The 23502-nt window shown below is 39.3% G+C and overlaps 1 protein-coding gene across 4 annotated transcripts in view; it reads right to left on the reverse strand.

The window, feature by feature from the left end:
• RNF216 (ring finger protein 216) overlaps positions 1 to 23502 on the reverse strand; it is a 144738-nt gene that overhangs the window by 105763 nt on the left and 15473 nt on the right. For 3 of the 4 annotated variants that reach the window (XM_045813390.2, XM_087867099.1, XM_045813393.2), the window contains exons 2-5: positions 22599 to 22734; positions 16477 to 16610; positions 7491 to 8348; positions 6506 to 6582 (exon numbers count right to left, since the gene is read on the reverse strand). In XM_045813390.2, coding sequence (XP_045669346.2) covers positions 6506 to 6582; positions 7491 to 8348; positions 16477 to 16610; positions 22599 to 22665 — 1136 coding nt within the window. In that variant the 5' untranslated portion in view covers positions 22666 to 22734. The remainder of the gene's footprint in view (positions 1 to 6505; positions 6583 to 7490; positions 8349 to 16476; positions 16611 to 22598; positions 22735 to 23502) is intronic. The other variant, XM_045813391.2, reaches the window with a different exon arrangement.

Raw genomic sequence — 23502 nt, forward strand, 5'->3', positions numbered from 1 at the left:
GTAGCAACCAAATACAGCAACATACTGAACTCTTGGGATGATTCCACAGAGATAAGAACAGCCTGGGGGGTGTGCAGCACTAGCCACTGCAGTAGCAGGAAAACTTCTTGGCGCAAAGGGCCATGGGAATTCCCCTCTCCACCTTTCTCCCTTTCCTTGCTCCTACAGGTTCTTAGGATGACTCCATCCCATGATTCTTGAAACCCTCCTTCTTCCCAGGTCTCTCCTGTCCAGTGCCAACAGTGGAACCTTTAATAGTAGGACAGGTCTAGCAGGAAGAAGACAGAAAAAGCACTCCCCTTCTCACCCATGGGGCAGAGTGTCTGGGAACAGAACCTGGGAGACGCATGCTTCTTCTGCAACCCCTTCTGCAGGTTATACAGATCTTTGCAGGCTGACCTGAGAATTAGCCACCATCAAGAATCCAGGATGTATGGGGAAAGGCCTCAAGGTCTAAACAACTCTGTTTACATGCACGTCCAGACAAAGTACAAGCCAGACATGGAGCAGCTCCTCCATTTCAAACATGCCTGTTTGTAATGTTCTGATAAGTGTGGCTACCACAACCCAATAAACTGTCAGACATCAGGAACTCGGGGAAAGATAAAAAGGTCACTCAGTAAAGAATCTTCTTTGAGAGAATGGCTACCCATGAGTGAAGCCAGTGGTATCCACATGGGGTCCACGGAAGATGATCTGCTAGGGTACTGGAAGAAAGTATTACAACTCCTATTTTTTAAAATCTCATCGTTTAAAATTTTCTACTTTTATTTATTTTCTAAAGTATATGATACAGAATTACAGTATATGACACAGAGGTAGAAAAGTAGCTGTAATTTCTAGCAAACAAAGCAAAATAAAAAACCAACCATATTTTAGGGGTTCTTCTCTGACCAATTCATTTTATATTTTCAATATTAAGAAGATCACATACCGAAACACTGCAAGATAAGGAATTCCACATGGCAGAAATCAAAGGCTCTCGTTCTGTTACATATTTATGTTTCAATCTCAATCAAATCTGTTTAAGATGCAATCTTTTTTTTTCTTTTAAAGTAATCTGTACACCTGACGTGGGGCTCAAACTCACGATCCTGAGATCAAGAGTCAGAGGCTCTCTACTGACTGAGACAAACAGGCGCCCCCAGAGGCTCTCTTTGAACTGTCAAAGTCATTTGTGTTGTTTTTTTTTTTTTTAAAGATTTTATTTATTATTCGACAGAGATAGAGACAGCCAGCGAGAGAGGGAACACAAGCAGGGGGAGTGGGAGAGGAAGAAGCAGGCTCATAGCGGAAGAGCCTGATGTGGGACTCGATCCCGGAACGCCGGGATCACGCCCTGAGCCGAAGGCAGACGCTTAACCGCTATGCCACCCAGGCGCCCCAAAGTCATTTCTGTTTTAATATCTTTACCCTTACCAACAGAACTTTCCGGAGGTTAAATGACATTCAGTGGCTCAGGTAATTAAATACAAAGTTTCTCTTCTATAGAAATGAACTATAACCGAAGACATCAATATTTACCGCCCGGGGGAAAAGGCAGTGGGAGGCTTGTCAGAACTCAAGTCTGCCCACCTATGTATATTATTTCATACCCGATCTGACCTGACAAGCCGAAGGGTCACAAGAAAGCACTCCTGCTAAAAGAGCCAGGCTGGTGTTCCAAGCTTTTATTCCTTACATAGTTGTTGCTGCCTTGATCCAATTTAAGATTCATCACATGTGAGTGAAAAGTCTTAGTAATCAGCTCAAAGAGATTACCATCACAGGAGGTTCTCTGGTGAATAAATCCCTCCTGCTAAGATAACCAGCTGGTTATGTCTGAAGGTGATTTAAAGACACACATAAAGTAACCGAGAGTCAGCCACACACAATGCCAGCTTGCTCAACTTTGCTTTGTGCCTCCTTCTGGGTCTACATTAACAATATTTAGCTTAGCTGTGGGAATGAACACCTCAGTCCCAAGAGCCCAGGGACAAAAGTCACGTCAGGAAACTCAGAAGACTACAGGTCTGGGGGCGCCTGGGTGGCACAGCCGTTAAGCGTCTGCCTTCGGCTCAGGGCGTGATCCCGGCCTTATGGGATCGAGTCCCACATCAGGCTCCTCCGCTATGAGCCTGCTTCTTCCTCTCCCACTCCCCCTGCTTGTGTTCCCTCTCTCGCTGGCTCTCTCTCTCTCTGTCAAATAAATAAATAAAATCTTAAAAAAAAAAAGACTACAGGTCTGAAAAGATTTAATAAAATTACTGCACAGTCCCCTTTCTTTGGATTTCACAAGAATTTTTATATGTTTAAGAATGAATATTTGCATCTAAGTGATGTGAAAGGCATGGAATCAGAAAGTCTCTAGAAAAAAGGGTATGTATGAAACTCAGGAGGTAAGAGAACAAACTGTCACAGAATCTATCAATTTGATCACATTTTACTGATATTTCACAGAAATTAATCTTGCAAATACTTGAAAAATGATATGTTCATTTGTAAAATGAGAGGGAAACATTAAAGTACACTAAATTTCTAAAGGGCTACTTAATATTTACTATAAATTATTAAAAAATACTTAAACTTGGCATTTCCTATTCAAATCAGTATTCTACATTCTTCTGTATATTCTACAGTATGCGTAGCTATGTGTGCTAGGTTTATACTTAATCGTTTATATTTTCCAAACTGAACAAACAAGTATTGTGTTTCATAATCAGGAAAACATGAACAACAAAAGAATTCAGTGAGTAAAGGTGCAAACAATTCACATAGGAGAGAAATAGAATTAGAACAAATATATGAAAATAGCCATGCAGCCCATTATCAAAGAAATAAACTAAAATAGTAAACTACTTTATGCCTAGTTAACGCCACCACTCTGCGTTATCACTGAGAAATTGCTAACGCAATTCATATACATCTCCAACAGCAACATAAACTGGTACAACTCCACTGGAAATCTATTTGGAAATATGTTTCAACGACCATAAATCTGTTTATAATGTCCAACCCTGAATTTTAACTTTTAGGGTTTCAGCATGTAGCGAGTATACAGAAAGAAAAGGCAAAGTGCCATATGGAGACAAATTAGAACATTGGTGAAAACTATGAACAAAGTATTTAACAAAAAGGAAAACTCAATAAAACTGTTATTAAAGGTGATCATTAACATCATAAAGAAAAAATGGAAAATATTTTTTGCTTATTTCATAAATAAGATATCCAGCATTGCATTTACCCTCTGAAAAAATCGTGTTCGTATTCCAAGAAGAACTAAAAGGTTACATAAAAATAAATTTAGTTGTTTTTTAATTGAGGGGAAGTCTAGGAGATACTTTTTATTGTAAAAATGTACTAGCTATTTCCATTCAATTTTGCTATGAATCTAAAAATGCTCTAAAAAGTTTATTAGCTAAAAATGTAATTATTTTATATATTATTTTATATTAATATAAAGTCATTTATATATTCAAAAAATATTTTGAAACCTTAGAAAAAAACGGCACTTTCATTTTTAGTAATGGCAGACCAATCTTCCCAAAGATGAGAAACAAGATAAAAAATTCAGAAATGAAAAATTTCTGCTTGAAAATATCAGTAGCCAGGAGCGCCTGGGTGGCTCATTCAGTGAATCATCTGCCTTCGGCCCAGGTCATGATCCCAGAGTCCTGGAACTGAGCCCTGTGTTGGGCTCTCTGCTCAGTGGGAAGTCTGCTTCTCCCTCTCCCTCTATGCTCTCTTTCACTCCTCTCTCTCTCAAGTAAATAAATAAAATCTTAACATACAACAACAAAAATAGCAGTAGCCAACAGGATGGCAAAGAAGGCCATATTTGGTCAAGACTGGGGGCTCGGGAGGCATGTGGAAGTATGGTTCAAAGGTGCATTATTTGTGAAAGCCAAAAAGTGCAAACAACTCAAATTCTAACTAGAGGGAAAAATTACAGTACTTTGATACAAATGGGATACCACATAGCAATGAAAATGAATGAACTACAGTTATACAGAGCATGCGTAAACCCCAGAAACATAATGCTGAGTGAAAGAAGCCAGTCACAAAAGAATAGAGACAACATGAAATCTTCACAAAATCTTTAAACAGTGTTCAAAGATGGTGGCAATGTTCTATTTTTTGAGGATTTCTAGGTAGTAGTTATATGAATGTTTGATTCGTAATAAATTGTTAGGCTATCTTTATTTTGTGCGTTTTTCTGTATGTGTGTTATAGTCCACAATAAAAAAGGTTTAAAAAACTCTGAATATTAAAATAGAACTTGCAAAGTACATCGAATTAAAATTAGGAGTTCCCAGAGTCCAAACCTAAGTGCAGGTGAAACCCCAGAGGAGTAAGTTAAACAGAAGCAAGATTTTCCTGAGTGCACTCATCAAGTCATTTATATATTCAAAAAGAAAATAATGATAATGATAATAATCATCATCTTCTCGAGCCCTTACCTCACAGGGCACACAGACAAAGCTCACAGACCACAAGGAGAAACATGCCTTAATACTGACGACGAGTGGATGGAGAGGAAAACAAAATGCCCTCTGAGAATTGGTGAAGATTATACCCAGTCCTCATCCAAGACTAAATTCTTACTATCTCGATGACCCAAAACCTTGCAGACAACAATCTAAAGTATAAAGTAGTGTTAGACCGACACTGCCCCTAGGCACATGATGAAAGAAAGCGAATCCTCCCCGAAGGAACCGTTTCTGTCAAAACCCCAAGAAATGAGCTTACAGTTAAAATTTACAAAATGCACAAGGAAAACATGCACATCCAAACTAGTGATGACATGCTAGTGGCAAAACCTTGGATTTCTTGGGAGAAATGACCACATTCCACGTTTAGGGTAGAAACGTTAAAGTAAGCCCAGGTTAACTCTGTGTTTTAGAAAGCCAAGACATGCTCAGACTCACAGGGTCATGTCAAAATAACACAGATGCATCTTAAGAGGCTCCTATCGGTCAAACTTAGGATAATTCAGTAGCAAAAACAAAAAAGGTTGTAACTGATTGTAAAATACCACTTCTATAAAAAAACGTTAAGTCTAAAGTAACTTGGAAAAAGAGCAAAAAGAAGTAAAAGCACAAGATCTTACAGCAGAATGCCAGATAATAATCCAGGTGGTGGATATATGGGTGTTCCTTGTTTATCTTTCAACCTATGTTAAAAATACTGGGGGGGGGGGGAGGAAATCAATGACATTAAAAAAAAAAAAAGTGGGGGATTGTTCTAGATTAAGAAGCTAAAGAGATAAACACATTATGAAACTTTGACTCAATTCTGGTTTAAAAACTGGTCACAGGGGCACCTGGGTGGCTCAGTCGTTTAAGCGACTGCCTTTGGCTCAGATCATGATCCTAGGGTCCTGGGATCGAGCCCCTCGTTGGGCTCCCTGCTCAGCAGGGAGTCTGCTTCTCCCTCTCCTCCCCGCTCGTGCTCTCTCTCGCTATCTCTCTCTCTCTCTCAAAAAAAATAAAATAAATAAAATCTTTAAAAAAAACCATACACACACAAAAAACTGGTCACAGTGGCTATCCTTGGATAGAGGGCGACAGACGGGGTGGCCAGTGGCACCAACAGTGTCTCTACGAATTAGAAAAGAGCATCTCCTCTGGCTGTTGACCTGGGAAATGGGGCTCCTCCCGCTTGGCTGTGGTGGGGAACAGCTCTCACTTGCACTCCTGAGGACTACAATACTGGGCATAATCTTTTGAGCACAGAGGTTTAGGTATACTACCTCTTCTGTTCAACGGATGTGATCTGTATTAATTAACTGAAAATTTTATTAGTTTCAATATTCCGTTCTTCACAAATCTACAACTGTTTCACCTCTGCAGACCAGAGGGAGGGGAAAGAATATAAAAGGAAAAGGACTTATTTTGTTTTCTTTGGCACACTTCAAGTTTTTAAAAACTGTTATCATTTTTATGATAAACACTAAAGAAACACTTCCATACACTTCTCCAAACAGGCAGAGTGGCTGCAGAACACTTTCTGTTACAAATACAGGGAAGAAAAACTCCTTAACAACCTGATCAAAACACAGGTAGTATCAATGCTCAGAATTAACAAAACACCTTAATTCCATAAGCATGCAGAATTAAGTAAAACCCAGAAAAGTCTGTACATGACTAAAATCAGAACTCTTCTAACAGGATCATTAAAGAAAACATAATGCTAAGTGAAATAAGCCAGTCACAAAAGGACAGATACTGTGTTATTCTACTATTATAAAGTCTCCGGAGTAGTCAAATTCGAGGAGACAGAAAGTAGAAGTGTAGGTCCCAGGGGCTGGGGGTGGAGGGTGGGGGGTAAGGAGTTAACGTTTAATGGGGACAGTTCCAGTTTGGGAAGATGAAAATGTTCTGGAGATGGCGGTGATGGTTATGCAAAAACGTGGAGATACTTAATGTCATTGATCTGTATACTTAAAAATGATAAAAACGGCAGATTTTTATATTCTGTATATTTCACTACAATAAGAAAAACAAAAGGCATGTGGCATACTTACACATTCAAATCATAATAATTCTTCATATGAATTATCTCCTCAATATAGCCATTTGCAACATCTGGAAATCTTGCTTCCTGAAAAGGAATAAAAACATTATTTTTCATCCACTAGAATGGCTTCAAATTGCAATAAAAACCAGATGGCAAAAAGTAAAATGACTAAAGACAAGAAAGGAGCTGTACAGCAGGTCCGTTCCTAGACTTATGTGTTTACACAGACTGTGGACTCTAGAAAGGACCTAGAGATTGTCTGGTCCTCTGCCACTTTCCATAGCCATTCTTCACTCTTTCAATTAATGCTGAACATCTCTGCCTAGGCAAAAGGAGTCCAAAAAGGAGTAAAGCACTACCATGAGTTAATGTGCCACATGAAAACATCTGGGGAAAGAAGGGTTAAAAGCTTGTTCAAAGGCAATGAGCAGCTGAGCCAGAAGCCACAGCCCTGCACCACACTACACCAGGGATACCCAACAGAACCTCATACAATGATGGAAATGTTCTATTCTGTGCTTTCCAGTATCGTAGCTCTTCAGCCCCATGTGACTATCAGGCACTTTAAATGTGACTAGTACCACTGGAAATGGAATTTTAAATTTTATTTAATTGTAAGACACTTAAACAGGCACATGAAACTACATGTGGACAGTGCAGCTCCAGATAATCTTATAAAGCTGCCTTATGGGTTTGAATTGGAATTAATGCAAAATCCTTTTAAAACCAGGGGGATTGCTCGTATGACAGCACCAGGGTACCTATGATCTGCAGCTAAAATCCCAGAGGGCTTGCTGGGGGTTAAGGCTAGATTATGGAATCCTGATTTAACTTTCCTATCTTCAGAGTCTTTCTTCTTCTGTTCTATGTATCCAGCTATAGATCCCCTAGGAAAATAAGTGCCTCCACCCCCACCCCGCTGTGATTTTGCAGTAAAAGAAAACTCAGTACATTTAGTGTCTAATTATTCACGTAAATAAAATAAAACTTACTGTTTCTTTCACTAAAAGTGCAACGAGTTCTTGATCTACCTCAGTAGCTTCTTGCCCCCAAAGGTTTTCCAAATTGGGCTCCTGAGATCCTTGCAGTGGAAAGGCTGGCCCTGGCTCTTCATCATCTATTGCTAATTGTTGGTCTTCAAGCTCTCCTAGAGGATGGGCAGGCTGAGGAGAAGAGGGGCCTGGAATCCCATCCTGTTGGGGTTCTGGTCTTGGAAAAGCCGGCCTTGGAAAAGCCAGCCCCGGGGGTTCATGCTGATACAACAACGGGCCCAGTTCTGCTTCAGGCTGCCGCTCCTGAGGAACAACCTGGTTTGTTATCTCACGGGGCTGTTGGTTTAGGGACTGGAAGTAAGGATGGTCTAACCAGCAGTCTTCTCCGATGGCTTGATCATCTAGGATAGTAGCTGATTCTTCAAGGTTTGATAAAAGCTCGGTCTCTGAATCTTCGGATGACTGGTTCTCAGTGTCCAGAGGATCGCCTTCTGGTAAAAGAAGACCACCTTCTTCCAAGATAACGATTTTCTGCTCTGATCTCGGGTTGACGATGTCATTTGCTGCTTGGTTATGACTTGGTCCAGGTTTCGGTTCTCTTTCTGTTTGGCCACTTGGCTTCATGAATTCAGAAACTCCAGGAGGCCCAAGATCCAGAAATTCACCGTAGTCCTCCTCAGAATCATCCTGTGCCCCAGAATCAAACAATGAGCTGTTACACACTGAAAAATAGCCGTTCTTATCTGATTCAAAGGCTGCTCTAGACTTTTTAGGCCTTTCTTCTCCCAATCTTTTGAGATCTTGCCACTGGGCAGCTGGTTTGATGAGATTGGGTCGTGATGTCTGAGGTTTATTTGTCTAAGAAAAAATGAAATTTTAATAATTCAATTTCTTTCCTAGGTCTATGTCTCCTTGTGTACTTATGTTGAGCTTCGGAGACAGGACAGGAAAGAAAGACAACCCAAAACATCCTACCCCACCAAACCTATTCTTCTCAACATTTCTCTTAACATCGAAATTTGATCACAACTCTAAGAATCAAAGTAACCATTCAAAGACTGGAACCTGAGTTACAGTTTGAATTATAATTTCACCTGAGACCACTAAAAAACAACTGCATAGCAAAGAATGAAAGAACGACAAAACAGCAAAGGAATGAGGATTGTTCAAAAAACGAAAAGAATTTAAACTTCATTAGTAATTAGCAAAATGCAAATTTAAAAAAAGACCCCCGCCCCAAGACTGGCAGAATTTTTAGTTAGATAATATCAAACACTGATAAGGATGTGGGAAAACTCTCAGGCTATCATTCACTGCGGGTGAATTTAGGAGAGCAATCTGACATTACTGATTAAATTAAAAATGTATACCCTTAGGATCTATCAATGTAACCTTTTTACATCTATTCTACAAACCCTTATGTATCTAAAGGGCACATATATTACAGATATTCACTGCCACATTGCTTGTAACATAAAAAGAAAAAAATCGGAGACATTCCACAGTTTACGCCCAAGAGAGTAGTTAAAAGGTAATGCAATACAGATGCCTCTGACCTTTCTCTTCTCTGAAATCACCCCAATCCAGGGAGAAATGAGACACAGAACTGAGAATCTTCGATGAAACAAACAGATATGTGCAATCCCAAATCACAACATCTAAGAGGAGGAGCCAATAAATGCAGTGATAGAAGTACCACCACAGATTTCAGGCAAGGAAGAAAAAGCTTCAGAAAGCCAGAAAGTTTTCCAAAGATGGTGATGTGCCCTGGGGGGATAAGACCAATACCCTGTTTGGAACAAAGGGAACTACCACTCTACTTGACAGGAGTTTCAGGGGAGCTTAGACTATAAGGGGACAAACACCTCTGTGGGGGGGGGGGGCAGGCTGTCAGTGACACAGGATGGACAGAAACTCTGAAATGGGCTTCTCTGGAACCAGCCATCTCTGCCAGGTCGTAAGAAGAGAAGGCTAAATAAATGTAAGTCCATGTGCAGAACACCTCCTGCCTACACACATACCCTCTGGTAAGAGAAAACTCCTGGAGCCAACAACGGTACCTGAGCCTTTCCCCAAAACTGCCTACAAAGAGCTGGTCCAGGAACACTTCAGCTGCATTCATAGTTGAGTAATAAAAACCAACTAGAAACTATATAAAGATACCCAACTTCTAAAAAAAGAAAAGGCAGACGAATAACACAATGAGAAAATTAGTACTACACAGCGGGTAAAATAACGACAAAACAGAAACACAGACACAAAGAAGTAATAATCATTTCTTTAATATAAATGTTTTAAATCATTGTTGAGTAGAAATAAGGTAATCATCAAAAGCTGGAAGGTGAGTGAAGAACCCAGGGGTCCAAAAATACACTTAAAGCTGATAAATCAACTGATACATGTAAGGACAGCATTTGAAACTATAAAAGCAATACAAGAAGAACTAAAAAGAATAAAACAAAGGATAAAAAGCTTTCAAAAAGAGAAAAATTAAAAAAAAAAAGTCTTCAAATTATCAGCTAGAACACGGCCCCAAAGTAAGTAAAAACAAAACCTCCAAGATGCAGGGAATATACAGTGAAAGATTATTATTTCTTAAAAAGATGTATTTATTTATTTTTGAGAGAGAGCATGTGAGCACATGAGCTGGGGGGAGAGAGGCAGAGGAAGAGGAGAGAGGGAACCTCAAGCAGACTCTCTCCTGAGTGTAGAGCCCGACACGGCTCAATCCCACAACCATGAAATCGTGACCTGAGCTGAAATCAAGAGTCGGATGCTTAAATGACTGAGCCACCCAGGTGTCTCTGAAAGATTATTTTTAAAAGCAGTAAAAATGTAAAGCAAAATAAATACTATAAGAGAACTAAAAACGAATTGTAACAGTCACATTAATAAATATAAATGAGGGGCTCCTTGCTGGAGTCCGGGGAATGTACACCTCTTGATCTCGGGGTCATGAGTTTGAGCTCTACCTTGGATGTAGTGATTAAATAAATAATTTAATATAAACAAGGTCAATTCCCCTATTAAATTTAAAATTCTCTTTAAAAAGAACCCCTAAAGCAAAATCCAAACATATACTCAATCACATAACCAAGTTACTGGCACACAGTGATTCAGAAAGGACGTGGGTAAGGACACAAAAGTGGACTTCTGTTTCTAGCAATGACATGCTAGATCATTTTGAACAACCTTCTACTGAGTAAAAGCAGAAAACTTGGTCAAAATATCAAAGCAACATCCAACATCTAACTGAAGGCCTCAGAGATATAGGGGGACAGGAACCAGGAAGAAGTCGTCCAGTAAAATGAGCCCCACATTGGAGTACTTTTCTCTTATAGCTGCATTTGCTATCGCAGACCTAACTGAAGAGGAAAGACAACACTCTGACATCATTACTGAGGAGCTACAGGCACCAAAGGTGGAATTCAGAACTCACCATCGGGAAGGGTTCTGGTAAATCTCAAGCTCAAGGCTGAACTGGAAATATGCTGGACCTCTCTGGAAATGAATCCTAGTTTGGATAGTTTAAATTCCTCCATCTGAAATTGCTCGTCCCCTAACCTTGTTTGAAAAATAAATGTGAGGGGTGCCGGGGTGGCTCAGTCGGTTAAGCATGTGCCTTCGGCTCAGGTCATGATCTCCGGGTCCTGAGATGAGTCCCATGTCTGGCTCCCTGCTTCTCCCTCTCCTTCTGCTCCTCCCCCTAACATGTGCACTCTCTCTCACAAATAAATAAAATCTTAAAAAAAAAAAAAAAAAGGAAGCAGCTTAAATAAGACATAGATACAAAATGATTGAAAATTAGGTAAGAAAATAGCAGTAATAAAGACTACAGTGAAAAGGTTTTACCAACTATGCAAGTGGAGTTCTGAAAGAGAGAGGTAAGAAGCAATATTTGAAGACCAAAATACAAATGTTCAGGAAGGACAGTGGCTTGATTTGTTTTGAAGATGTAAGCAGGATGAATTAAAAAACCCCACACAACAGAAACCTAAGTATAGCACAGGAAGACTTCAGAAATCAAATATGAGATAAGTTCTTAAAAGCACGTATTGCTTTCAAAAGAAAAAATAAGACTGACTTTTCAACACAAAAATGAAAGCCAGAAGACACTGGAATAATACGTTCCTAGTGTTAAAAGAAAAGAAATACCACATAGAATTTAACGCTCAGTGAAAAGACCAGATTTACTGTAAAGGAAATCCTAAGGAGTGTTCTTTAGGTAGAAGAAAAATAATCTGCAAGGTGCAGAAAGAGGTAAATATTTGGAGGAAGTGAAGTGGATGCTGATCATATAAAACAAAAAAGATTGTGTAGGGTTTAAAAAAAAAAATGTATACAGGGGCGCCTGGGTGGCACAGCGGTTAAGCGTCTGCCTTCGGCTCAGGGCGTGATCCCAGCATTCTGGGATCGAGCCCCACATCAGGCTCCTCCGCTAGGAGCCTGCTTCTTCCTCTCCCACTCCCCCTGCTTGTGTTCCCTCTCTTGCTGGCTGTCTCTATCTCTGTCAAATAAATAAATAAAATCTTAAAAAAAAAAAAAAAAAGATTCTCTCTCTCTCTCCCTCTGCCCCTTCTCCCACCTCTCTCTAAAAAAAAAAAAAAAAAAAAAAGTATACAGAATTAAAGTATATTTAAAGAACAGTATTTCACTTGGGAGGTGAATAAATAGAATTATAAAGTGTTCTAAAGTCTTTCTCCAGGAAGAGTTTAAAGTGCTAAATTTATATTAGCACTGAGGCACCTCTGTGATGTGAGGAAGCCTGAACAAGCCCTTAAAACAGATCATATGTATTAGGCCTGACACCAAAAACAACTGACAATGAAAGAATAAACTGAATTTCACCAAAGTTTAAAACTTTTATGCCCCAAAGGACACCATCAAATAGTGAAAAGACAATTCACAGAATGAGAAAGTATCTGCAAACCAGGTATCTGATAAGGGTACACTACCCAGAATATATAAAGATTCAATAGTACAAAGACAATCCTGTTTAAAAATGGGCACACGATCTGCATAGGCATTTTTCCAAAGAAGATATGCAAATGTCCAATAAAGCACATCAAAAGAGGCTAAATATCATTAGCTGTAGGGAAATGCAAATCAAAACCATGAGATACCACTTCACATCTACAAGAATGGCTGTTAATAAAAAAGATGAAACTAACAATTGTTTGAGAGAATATGGAGAAACCAGAACCCTCATACACTGCTGGTGGAAATGTATGACAGTGCAGCTGCTGTGGGAAACAGTCTGGTAGAGTAAAACAGAGTTACCATACAATCCAGCAAGTCCGTTCCTAGGGGTATAACTGCTATGGTCTCAATGTTTGGGTCAGCCTCCCCCACCCTCATGAATGGGATTAGTGCCTTCGTAGAAGAGGCTCCAGAGAGATCCCTACCCTCTTCCACCATGTGAGGACACAAGTGAGAGGTGCTAGCTTTGAACCAGAAAGAGGGCCTTCGTCAGAACACAACCATGATGGAACCCTGATCTCGGACTTCCCAGCCTTCAGAACTGTGAGCAATAAATTTCTGTTGTTATAAGTTACCCAGGCAGCGTTATTTTGTTATAGTGGCTGGAATGGACTAAGACAATAACCAAGAGAAAAAAAAAACATACATCCACACAAGAACTGCTACATGAATGTTCACAGCAGCATTAGTCATAACAGTGAAAAAGTGGAAGCATCCCAAATGTCCATCAGCTGATGAATGGATAAACAATGTGTGATACATCCATACAATGGAATATTATTTGGCAATAAAAAGGAATGAAGTACTGATTTATGCTACATCACAGATGTAGATGTAGATCAACGTTATGTTGAATGAAAGAAGCCGGTCACTAATAAAATCACATACTGTATGATCCCATTCATACGGAATGTCCATAAGAGAGGCACATGTATACAGACAAAAGTAAATTAGTGGTTTACTAATTAGCAATTAGTAAATCAGGTTTACTAATTAGGGATTAGCAATCACTGTTAATGGGCATAATGGGTTTCCTTTTGGGATAATGAGAATGTCCTAAAATTGTGCTGATGGTTGGAAAACTCTGTAAATACATGAAAAACTACTGAACCATATACTTTTTAAAAAAAAAGCAGGCTCCACGCCCAGTGTGCACCCCAGCGTGGCGCTTGAACTCACGACCCTGAGATCAAGACCTGAGCTGAGATCAAGAGTTAACCGACCGAACCAGCCAGGTGCCCCAAACTGTATACTTTACATGGATGAACTGTATGGTATGTGAATTATATCTCAAGAAAGTTGTGTTAAAAAGGGAGAGCGATCCTATGTAGAAGTCCCAAAGACAGCAATGGCTGCTGGCTTCCAGCTGCTCCGGTCCCCTGCTGCCCCAGCTCCAGCACCATCTGACAACAGTCACACAAGATGTCCCAAGCCAGAACAATCCAGCTGAGCCCTTCTTAAATTCCTGATCCACAGAAACAAATGACTGCAGCTGCTTTAAGCCATTAAGTTTTGAGGTGACAGGTTACATGGCAATGAGTAAAATAATAATATAAAAGAATGAAGAATGAATAACTCAAGAAGTCAGTAAAAGGGACCATAAATGCCAAAGAAGCATGTTAAATATGCTAAAGCAGAAGGAAAGCATTCAAGACAAAAGCAGAAACCGATTAGGAAGAAAACAAACGGGAGCACTATAACACGATTCTCAAAGTGGTTTCTTTAGTGAAGCAGGAAGAAGAGGGGAGGAAGGAAGATAATGTTAGTCATCAAATCAGGGAAAGGGGATAAAACACAAGTACACAAAATAGAAAATGAAAATGGAGGAACCACAGACTCAGAGGACAGAGAGAAAACAACAGGTTATTTTATTTAATTTTATCAAATACATTACAAAAAAAACCTTAAAGAAATTATTTTGTAGGAAAATATCAGTGAACAGAACTGATATTAAAGTGACAGAAGGGGTGCCTGGGGTGGCTTGGTCAGTTAAGCATCCAACTCTTGGTTTCGGCTCAGGTTGTAATCTCAGGACTGTGAGACTGAGCCCTTCGTTGGGCTCCATGTTCAGCGCAGAGTCGGCTTGAGATTCTCTCTCTCTGCCCCTCCCCCACTCTCTAAAATAAATAAATCTTAAAAAAAAAAAAAAAAAGAAGCGACAGAAGGGGACGCCTGGGTGTCTCAGTCGGTTAAGTGTCTGACTCTTGATTTCTGCTCAGGTCCTGAGCTCACTGTCGTTGAGTTTGAGCCCTGTGTTGGGCTCCATGCTGGGTGTAAAGCTTACTTGAAAAAAAAAAAAAAGAAAAGAAAAAAAAGTGACAGAAAATCTAGACATGTTAATTACCATAGAGGAAGCTGAGACAGTTTCAAAGAACTGGCCTCCAAGTAAAGCAACAGGCCAAACGCCTGTAGGGTAAATTCTACCAAATCTGTAAGGAACAGGTAACTCCAGTGTTATTTAAAATAGTAATATCAAAGCAAAGAAGAAGAAAGAAAACTTCTAAATTCTTTTGACGAAATCAGAATCAATCATGTTTATAAAAACCCTGTCAAAGACAGCACAGGCACACGCACATACACCTACAGGCCAATCTCACTCATGAGATCTATGGAGAAAACCCTAAATAAAATCTTAGCAAATGGAATCCAAGGGCATATTACCATTACATCATAATACCATTACCAAGCAGAATCGATCCAGAGAAGAACAGAATTTAAATTAATAGATCGAAGAAAAATATGATAATCTCTACAGATACTGAAATGGAATTTGATAGAATTTTATATTCACTAACAAAAACTTAAAGTAGATGTCTACTTCTTTAACATACTTTAAAAAAATGGCATCTCAGAGGCGCCTGGGTGGCTCAAGTTGGTTAAGCATCTGCCTTCGGCTGAGGTCACAATCCCAGAATCTCAGGATCGAGCCTCACATCAGGCTCCCTGCTTGGGGGAGTGGGGTGGGGGGAGTCTGATCCTCCCCCGTTTGTTCTAATAAATAAATAAAATCTTAAAAAAAAGAAAGGTATCTCAAGCAAAAAGCCACCATCTCACTTAGCGAAGAAACATTACAAGTATTCCCATTTATGTCAGTGGGTTTTTTTCTCATTCCTATTACCACTATTAAAATTTTTGAGAAGGCATTATTTAATATAATTAAACAAGATAAACACAAATATAAAAACTGGAAAGGAAGAAACTGCAAGTATCATTATCTGCAGATAGATCAGATGCCATCCCTTGAGAAGTTCATAGGGTCAACTGAAAAACAACTACAGACAATAAAGATAATGTGAAACTAATATAAAATTACTATTAAAACCAAAAGACTCCTAAATTTAAAAAAACAAAGGTTATAAGGTACAGTGGAAGAAAAGATACCACTTACAAAAGTGACAGAAAAGATAAAAAAACCGGGAAGAAACTAAACAAAAAATGTTTAACATTTATAGTTAAGAAAAATTCAAAATGCTCTCGCTGAGGGATATAAAGGAAGGCTAGACCAGATGGAAGAAAAGTTAGAGAGGGTCCAAATTATAAAAAAATTGTTCTTTAATAGTAAGATTTGTTTTGAATTAATTGATCTACCTATTGGAATCAGAAAAGCTGAGCTCAAAATTTATATAAAAAAGTAAGCACGAAAATATCCAGGATGATTCTGAAAAATGTAGAGTAAAAAGGGGAGATGACACTACCTGATATTAAGATACACAATAAGGTTGTTGTAATTGCAACATGCAGACTAGTGCATGAATAGTCAGAGCAATAGTGCAGAAGTCGAGAAACAGACCAAACCTACGGCATCTAAAGCTCCAGGGGCATTATCAAGGTAGAAAGGGGCTGTTTTCAGAGATGCAGGACCACAGCACACACAGAGAGCCACAGTGCAACAGAAGTGGTGCTCTCAGCGTTCCTAAGAGGCCCCAAAAACCACTGCTGCAGGGCCAAAGAATCAGATCACTAACTTGCAAGAATGCCTCATCATGGTAAGTTTAAGAAAACTCACTTCTGTCAGGATGACATCATCATCTAGGTCCTCTTCGTCGTGTTGCTGAGGAGCCGGGGTGACCAGCATAGGAACCCCTTCCTCATCAGAGGAGTCAGATATGGTGATGGGTCCATCTCTGAGATTGATCCAGTCTAAAAGGAAGCAGAGAACATGGTTACCAGGAGATGAGCATGATCACATTCAGTCTTTTAATTCAATTTTGGCACGAAAAGGGTCAAGCCTAAAGCCAAGTTCATGGCTACTGGTGTGTTAGCTTAGGTAAGCTAACACCTGCACCCAAGTATTAACAGCCAGGTTTCCGTGGTGAGCCTTGGCCGTAACGCATTTTGGGGATCACCAGAGAAAATCTGATAACATTATCAACTTTTTTTATACTAGGTCTGAGAAATCTCTTGGTAAAATCTTGATTGCCAATTTTTAAAAAGTGAAATCATGGTCTCCCACCTCATCTCTATTCCTCCCAGGGAATAAAACATTGTTTTATTCAACTGATTAAACTGAAAAAACTTTCACTCAAAACTAGTAAAATTTTCATTTAACATTTAAAATACCAATTTGCTCACCTTAGGCATAAACTTTAAATATAATTTACATATAGTTCAGTGTTTCAAACACCCATTTAACATCTATGACCGTAAACAACAGAACCTTCCTAATTTCCTTTTATTTTTTAATTTTTTTTTTTTAAGATTTGAGAGAGTGTGTGTGCACGCACACGTGAGGGAGCACTTGAGCAGGAGGAGCAGAGGGAGTGGGAGAAGAGAAACAGATGCCCCGCTGAGCATGGAGCCCAATGTGGGGCTCGATCTCAGAACCCTGAGATCATAACCTGAGCCGAAATCAAGAGTCGGACGCTTAACCAACTGAGCCACCCAGGTGCCCCATCCTTTTAAGTATAACTAGAGTTAAGTTAACTATCTGGATATAGTAATTATGTTCAAAGTTTCTAACTTCTTGTATTCGTTTGAAAAAAGAGCATGTCTAATATGAATTACTGGATAACACAAACTGTTAATTTTTTCCTGCTTGGCTCATGGGAATGTTAAAGGTTAAAACAGGCAATGAAGACAAAATGCATTAAGGGTCCTAGAGAAAAGGTTAGGGGGAAAAAAACCACAATGAGAAAAGAGACATCATCAATTATAAATGTTGAAATTTCTCCATTAAAGCTCTAATATCTTTCTCAAGGCTAATGCCTCATTTATTTTTATGGCATCCAACAATTTGAAAAGCAATCTAAAGTCAATTATCTCACTTCAACCCTGTAACAGAGCTGTGGTGAGCCAGGGACAGCAGTCTGTTAAATCTAAGGTCAGACCGCCTGGGTTCAAGTCTCCGCTCCACCATATGCCAGCCACATGATGCTATTACCTAACTCAACAAGCATCCACTTCCTCAACATTAAAAAAAGGTTAACAGGGGCGCCTGGGTGGCACAGCGGTTAAGCGTCTGCCTTCGGCTCAGGGCGTGATCCTGGCGTTATGGGATCGAGCCCCACATCGGGCTCCTCCACTGTGAGCCTGCTTCTTCCTCTCCCACTCCCCCTGCTTGTGTTCCCTCTCTCGCTGGCTGTCTCTATCTCTGTCAAATAAATAAATAAAATCTTTAAAAAAAAAAAAAAAAGGTTAACAGTGATGGTTTGAGGGGAGAAGTCTCAAACCCACAGCCTGCAGGGGAGACAGCCAACCAGAGTTAGCTTAATTCATGTGACAGAATTCCAGATTTTCCTGAATGTTCCCAATCATTATATTCCTTTGGTCATTTCCAGGTATTAAATGGTTGTTTTTGACAATTTTGTCTAGTTTTTTTTGGAAGATCTAATTGGCTTTATTAACCAATTCATGATTTGGGCAGCACCCCATTTAGCAAGCAGAGTGGAGCTCCGGAGAGTTTTATCTAATTTTACTAGTTTTGGAGAGAATTTGCCAAGCTCAGTGAGCTATTCCAAAAAAAAACCCACCCCGTGGAGGTCCATTATGAAGAGACACTAAGGCAGAGGCACTAGACACCAGGCACAGGGTCAAGAGAGGAAAGGGGTGCCAGTGAAACAGCACAATGAACAGCTGCCTTCTGCTGCTTAGTTCCCAGAATGCTGGCAGACAGTCTCAGATTCCATAGGCAGGAAACAGTACATTCCTCTCTGGAAGAACTGGCCCAAGAAAAGAACACTTACCGACAATCTTGGGAGACCCAGTGAAAAAGCTGGCTTGAAACCTATCACCTCACAGTGGAAGCCCAACGGTTGACAAGATATTCCCCCAACACACCATATATAAATATATTAGCCTTTAAAAAATTAAAGTGGAACAAAGTCTGTGAACCAAATGTATAACTCTATGAATTGATCAAAAGGCCCATACCTGAGTGACCATCACCAAGGTCAGTCAATACAACATTTGCAGCGTATTAATAGTCTAACTCCACAGACTAGTTTTGCTTGTTTTTTGAGTACACATTCATTTGTTTCTGGCATTCTTGTAAATACTAGGTCCATGTATCCATGCTGTGGCATGTGCTGTAGCTCTCTGCTGTATGTAATCCACTGTATGACTACATCACAAGTTATTTATTTTTTCTGTCAATGAACATTTGGGTTGGTTCCAGTCTTGGATAACACTGTCTTGAACACATTTTTTTTTTTTTTAAAGAGAGAGAAAGAGAGCGAGGCAGAAGGAGAGGGAGAGAAAGAATCTTTTTTTTTTTTAAAGATTTTATTTATTTATTCAACAGAGATAGAGACAGTCAGCGAGAGAGGGAACACAAGCAGGGGGAATGGGAGAGGAAGAAGCAGGCTCATAGCGGAGGAGCCTGATGTGGGGCTCGATCCCATAACGCCGGGATCACGCCCTGAGCCGAAGGCAAACGCTTAACCGCTGTGCCACCCAGGCGCCCCGGGAGAGAAAGAATCTTAAGCAGGCTCCATGCCTAGCACGGAGCCCAAAGCGGGCTTATCCCACGACACTGAGATCATGATCTGAGCCAAAATCAAGAGTTGGATACTTAACTGATTGAGCCACCTACGTGCCCCTAATGCTGTCCTGAACATTCTTATACACGTCTCTTGGTATATTCATTAGGTTGGGTACATGCTAGAAGTGGGAGTGCTGAACCATAGGGAAAGCGTTATGTTCAATTTTAGTGGACAACGCCAAACAATTTTCCCAATTGTGCTAATACACACTCCCACCAGCAGTGTGGGGTGGGATGGTACCTGCTACTTTAAGTCCTTATTGGAACATAGCCATGCTCGTTCATTTATCTATCATCTATAGCTGCCCTCACATTACAATGGTATAGCTGAGTAACTGCCAACAGAGAGCACAAGACTTGCAAGGCAAAAATGGTGACTGACTGACTTTTAAAAGTTTGCTGAGTCCTCCTTTATTCAGTTTTCTTCAAACATGACATTAGATGCATCTCATAAGCTTCAACAGATTGTATTTTCATTATCATGCAATTCAAAGTATTTTCTGATTTCCACTGTGATTTCATCTTTGAATCATTAAGTCATTCTGAAATGCATTCCTGTGTTCCACACATACAGGGATTTTCTAATTATATTTCTGTAATTGATTTACAACTTAATTCCAACATGATCAGAGAATATAACCTATATGATTTCAATCCTCTGAAACCTGGAACTTGTTTTATGGCTCAAAATATGCCCAATTTTGTTAAATACGTTGGGTGCAGTATTCCACTTATGTCTTTTATGTCAAGTTTGTTGATCGTGTTCTATAGTCATACAAATGTTGTATATGCTTCCTCTCTGTCAGTTAAAGAAACATGTTAAAATCTCGCATTATAATTGTGGATTTATCCATTTCTCCTTTTAGTTGTCAATTTTTGCTTTATATTTTGACAACATGTTACTGAGTATATAGAAGTTAGAACTGTTTATCCCCCCAGTGCACTGACCCCTTTGTCATTATGAACTCTTTATTTATTAATACTTCTAACGTGTCCACTTTATCTCATAATACACAGACATACCAGCTCTTTTTTGTGCTATTTGCATAACCTCTCTTTTTTCATTCCTGTACTTTTAACCTTTATTTATTTTACCTTCATTTTTAGCCTATTTTTACTAGGTACGGAATTCTTGCAATTAAATACTACTCAGCAATAAAAGGGATTTAATTGATACATGCAACATGGATGAATCTCAAAACATTACGTTGGGCAGAAAAATTCTGGCATAAAGAGTATACGCTGTATGATTCCATTTATATGAAACTGTAGAGTGTCAAAAAGCAGATCAGTGGTTTCCTTAGACTAGGAGTAGGGTGAGGACTGATTGCAAATGAGGCATAAAGGAACCTTTCTGGGATGACAGAAATGTTCCACATCATGAGTAGAGGGGGTGGTTATATGGGTATATTCGTTTTTCAAAGCTCATTGAACTATATGCTTAAAATGTGTGCATTTAAGTAAATTATACCTCAATAAAAATGATTTAAAAATAAAAAATCCTACAGGGGTTGGCACAATAAAATTAATATAGATCATAAAAACAAAATAACTCTGCATGCCTGATAAAAATAACTCATGCTGGGTGCAAAATACACAAAACTTGTCTAACAGAAAAATATACCTCCAAAGTGAACAGTTTCCCCAAAGGAATTAGCTGTTCTGAAACTCTGCTCAAGTATATTTAAAATCCAGTTAAAAAACAACTACAACGGGGCGCCTGGGTGGCACAGTGGTTAAGCGTCTGCCTTTGGCTCAGGGCGTGATCCCAGCATTCTGGGATCGAGCCCCACATCAGGCTCCTCCGCTATGAGCCTGCTTCTTCCTCTCCCACACCCCCTGCTTGTGTTCCCTCTCTTGCTGGCTGTCTCTATCTCTGTCGAATAAATAAATAAAATCTTTAAAAAAAAAAAAAAAAAACAACTACAACATTAACTTGATATATATGTTCAAAAAATTTGGAAATGATCCCATATACAAATCACAGCTAAGATTTAAAACTTTCTGAGTCACAATAAATTATGGTTCTCTTACTACCAAGTTAAACTATTAATAAAATCCTTAAAAAGTTAGTACTTCTTTTGCACTCATAATTTGCATAGTTTAAGCATTTTATTTTTCTCAATTTATTTGCTTAATAAAATGTGCTAAATTTTAAATGCTCTCTGAAAGCCAAATGTATATAATTTACCCTCTGCTGGGAAAAAAAATCATCTTCATAAGCACAAAATATTATTGGGGGAAAAAGCCAAAAAAATGGTATAATTTCTTCTATGGAAATTTTTTTTTTAAAGATTTTATTTATTTGAGAGAGTGAGAGAGAGCACACACACACACATCCCCAAGTGGGGAAGGGAGGGGACAGAGAGAGAGAGGGAGAAGCATACTCCTCAATGAGCAGGGAGCCCGACTCAGGGCTTGATCCCAGCACCCGGAGACCATGACCTGAGCAGACACTTAACTGACTGAGCCACTCAGATGTCCCCTTCCATGGAATTTATACTTGCAAAAAATACTTTTCCTACTCAGCAGCATGAATTTTTTCCTCTCAGCCTAAGTGTGAATGTGAATTAGGATCTGATAGGAAATTTCATATGCATTTAGGAATGTCACAGAAATGCAGGCTCCCTTCCCTTTTTGAATCAAGAACTTCCCCAAATTTCAAACACTGTACAATGAAAGAATATGTGTTCTAAAATTCCGTGTTAAGAATCTTTTGGCAAAAAATAAATTAAGCATCATATGAGGGGTAAAAATGCTATAGCAGCACTTTCAGATCAAACAGGCCTGGAGGAGCACTCCTTTGAAGACCCGATTCCCCTTCAAAAATGGAACTGCCACAGATCCCAAACTCTCACCTCTTGAGATCCAGTGACTGCACATTCACAGCTTATTTTGGCTTGCTCATTAATAGCTTAATATTCCACTTGTGATGAAAGATTCTTAAACTTCATTCATGCCAGTACGTGTCACCACTTGACACAAAATTCTAGTCTGATGAGTCCATTACACCAGATGTTCTGAGGTCTAAAAATGCAATGTTTCTGGGTTCCACATGGTGCAAAACAGGTTCATTTCAAAGAAACTATGACTGTACCATAAAGAGAAAAAGCAATGATGAAAGGGAGAAAGTGAGAACAAACACTTACCTTGTCCCCTGTGGCAGTGAAAGTTGTTCAAGTGAATGACTTCTTCATTATTGTTTCCCTCTGCCATTTTCAAATGCAGACATACACATATGTACTTCTTAATATCTAAACATGGTGACTATCTGTTCAAAAGGGTCTGAAAAAAAAAAAAAGAACATTAAGAAGGAAGGATTGTCAAAACTCTTCCAAATATTTGGTGAAGGTGGCATTCTAAGCTTATGGTGAAAACACCACCAAAGGGAAAAATAAAAGAATGCATAACTAAAAAGCTGATGGGGAGGGGGGAGAAGAATAATAGAAGAGGAAGAAAGGATCAAAGAACAGATGGAACGTACAAAGAAATAATAAAATACACTTAAAAACTCAATCACAGCAACCTACGGAATGGGAGAAAATATTTGCAACTCAGTATCTGGTAAGGGGTTAAAATCCAAAATATATAAACAACTCCTACAACTAAATAGCCAAAAAGCAAATAATCCAATTTTAAAATGGGCAAGGGACCTAGACAGACATTTTTCCAACAGGATATTCAAATGGACTACAGGTACATGAGAAGGTGCTCAATATCAGTAATCACCGGGGAAATGCAAATCAAAACCAAGGGCTATGGCCTCCCACTTGTTAGAACAACTATCACCAAGAAGGTAATGCTGGTGAGGACACGGAGAAAAGGACTTTCCAATTGTACACTACTGGAGGGAATGTAAACTCCCTCTGTGGAAACTAGTATGGGGGTGCATCAAAAAATTAAAAATAGGGCACCTGGGTGGCTCAGTCAGTTAAGTATCTGCCTTTGGCTCAGGTCATGATCTCAGAGTCCTGTGATCAAGTCCTGCATTGGGGGGGGGGGGAATCCCTGCTTAGCAGGGAGTCTGCTTCTCCCTCTGCCTCTACCTCTCCC

This window comes from Ursus americanus, chromosome 2 (assembly GCF_024610735.1).
Source record: "Ursus americanus isolate L20-20 chromosome 2, mUrsAme1.1.p, whole genome shotgun sequence".
Lineage (NCBI taxonomy): Eukaryota > Metazoa > Chordata > Mammalia > Carnivora > Ursidae > Ursus > Ursus americanus.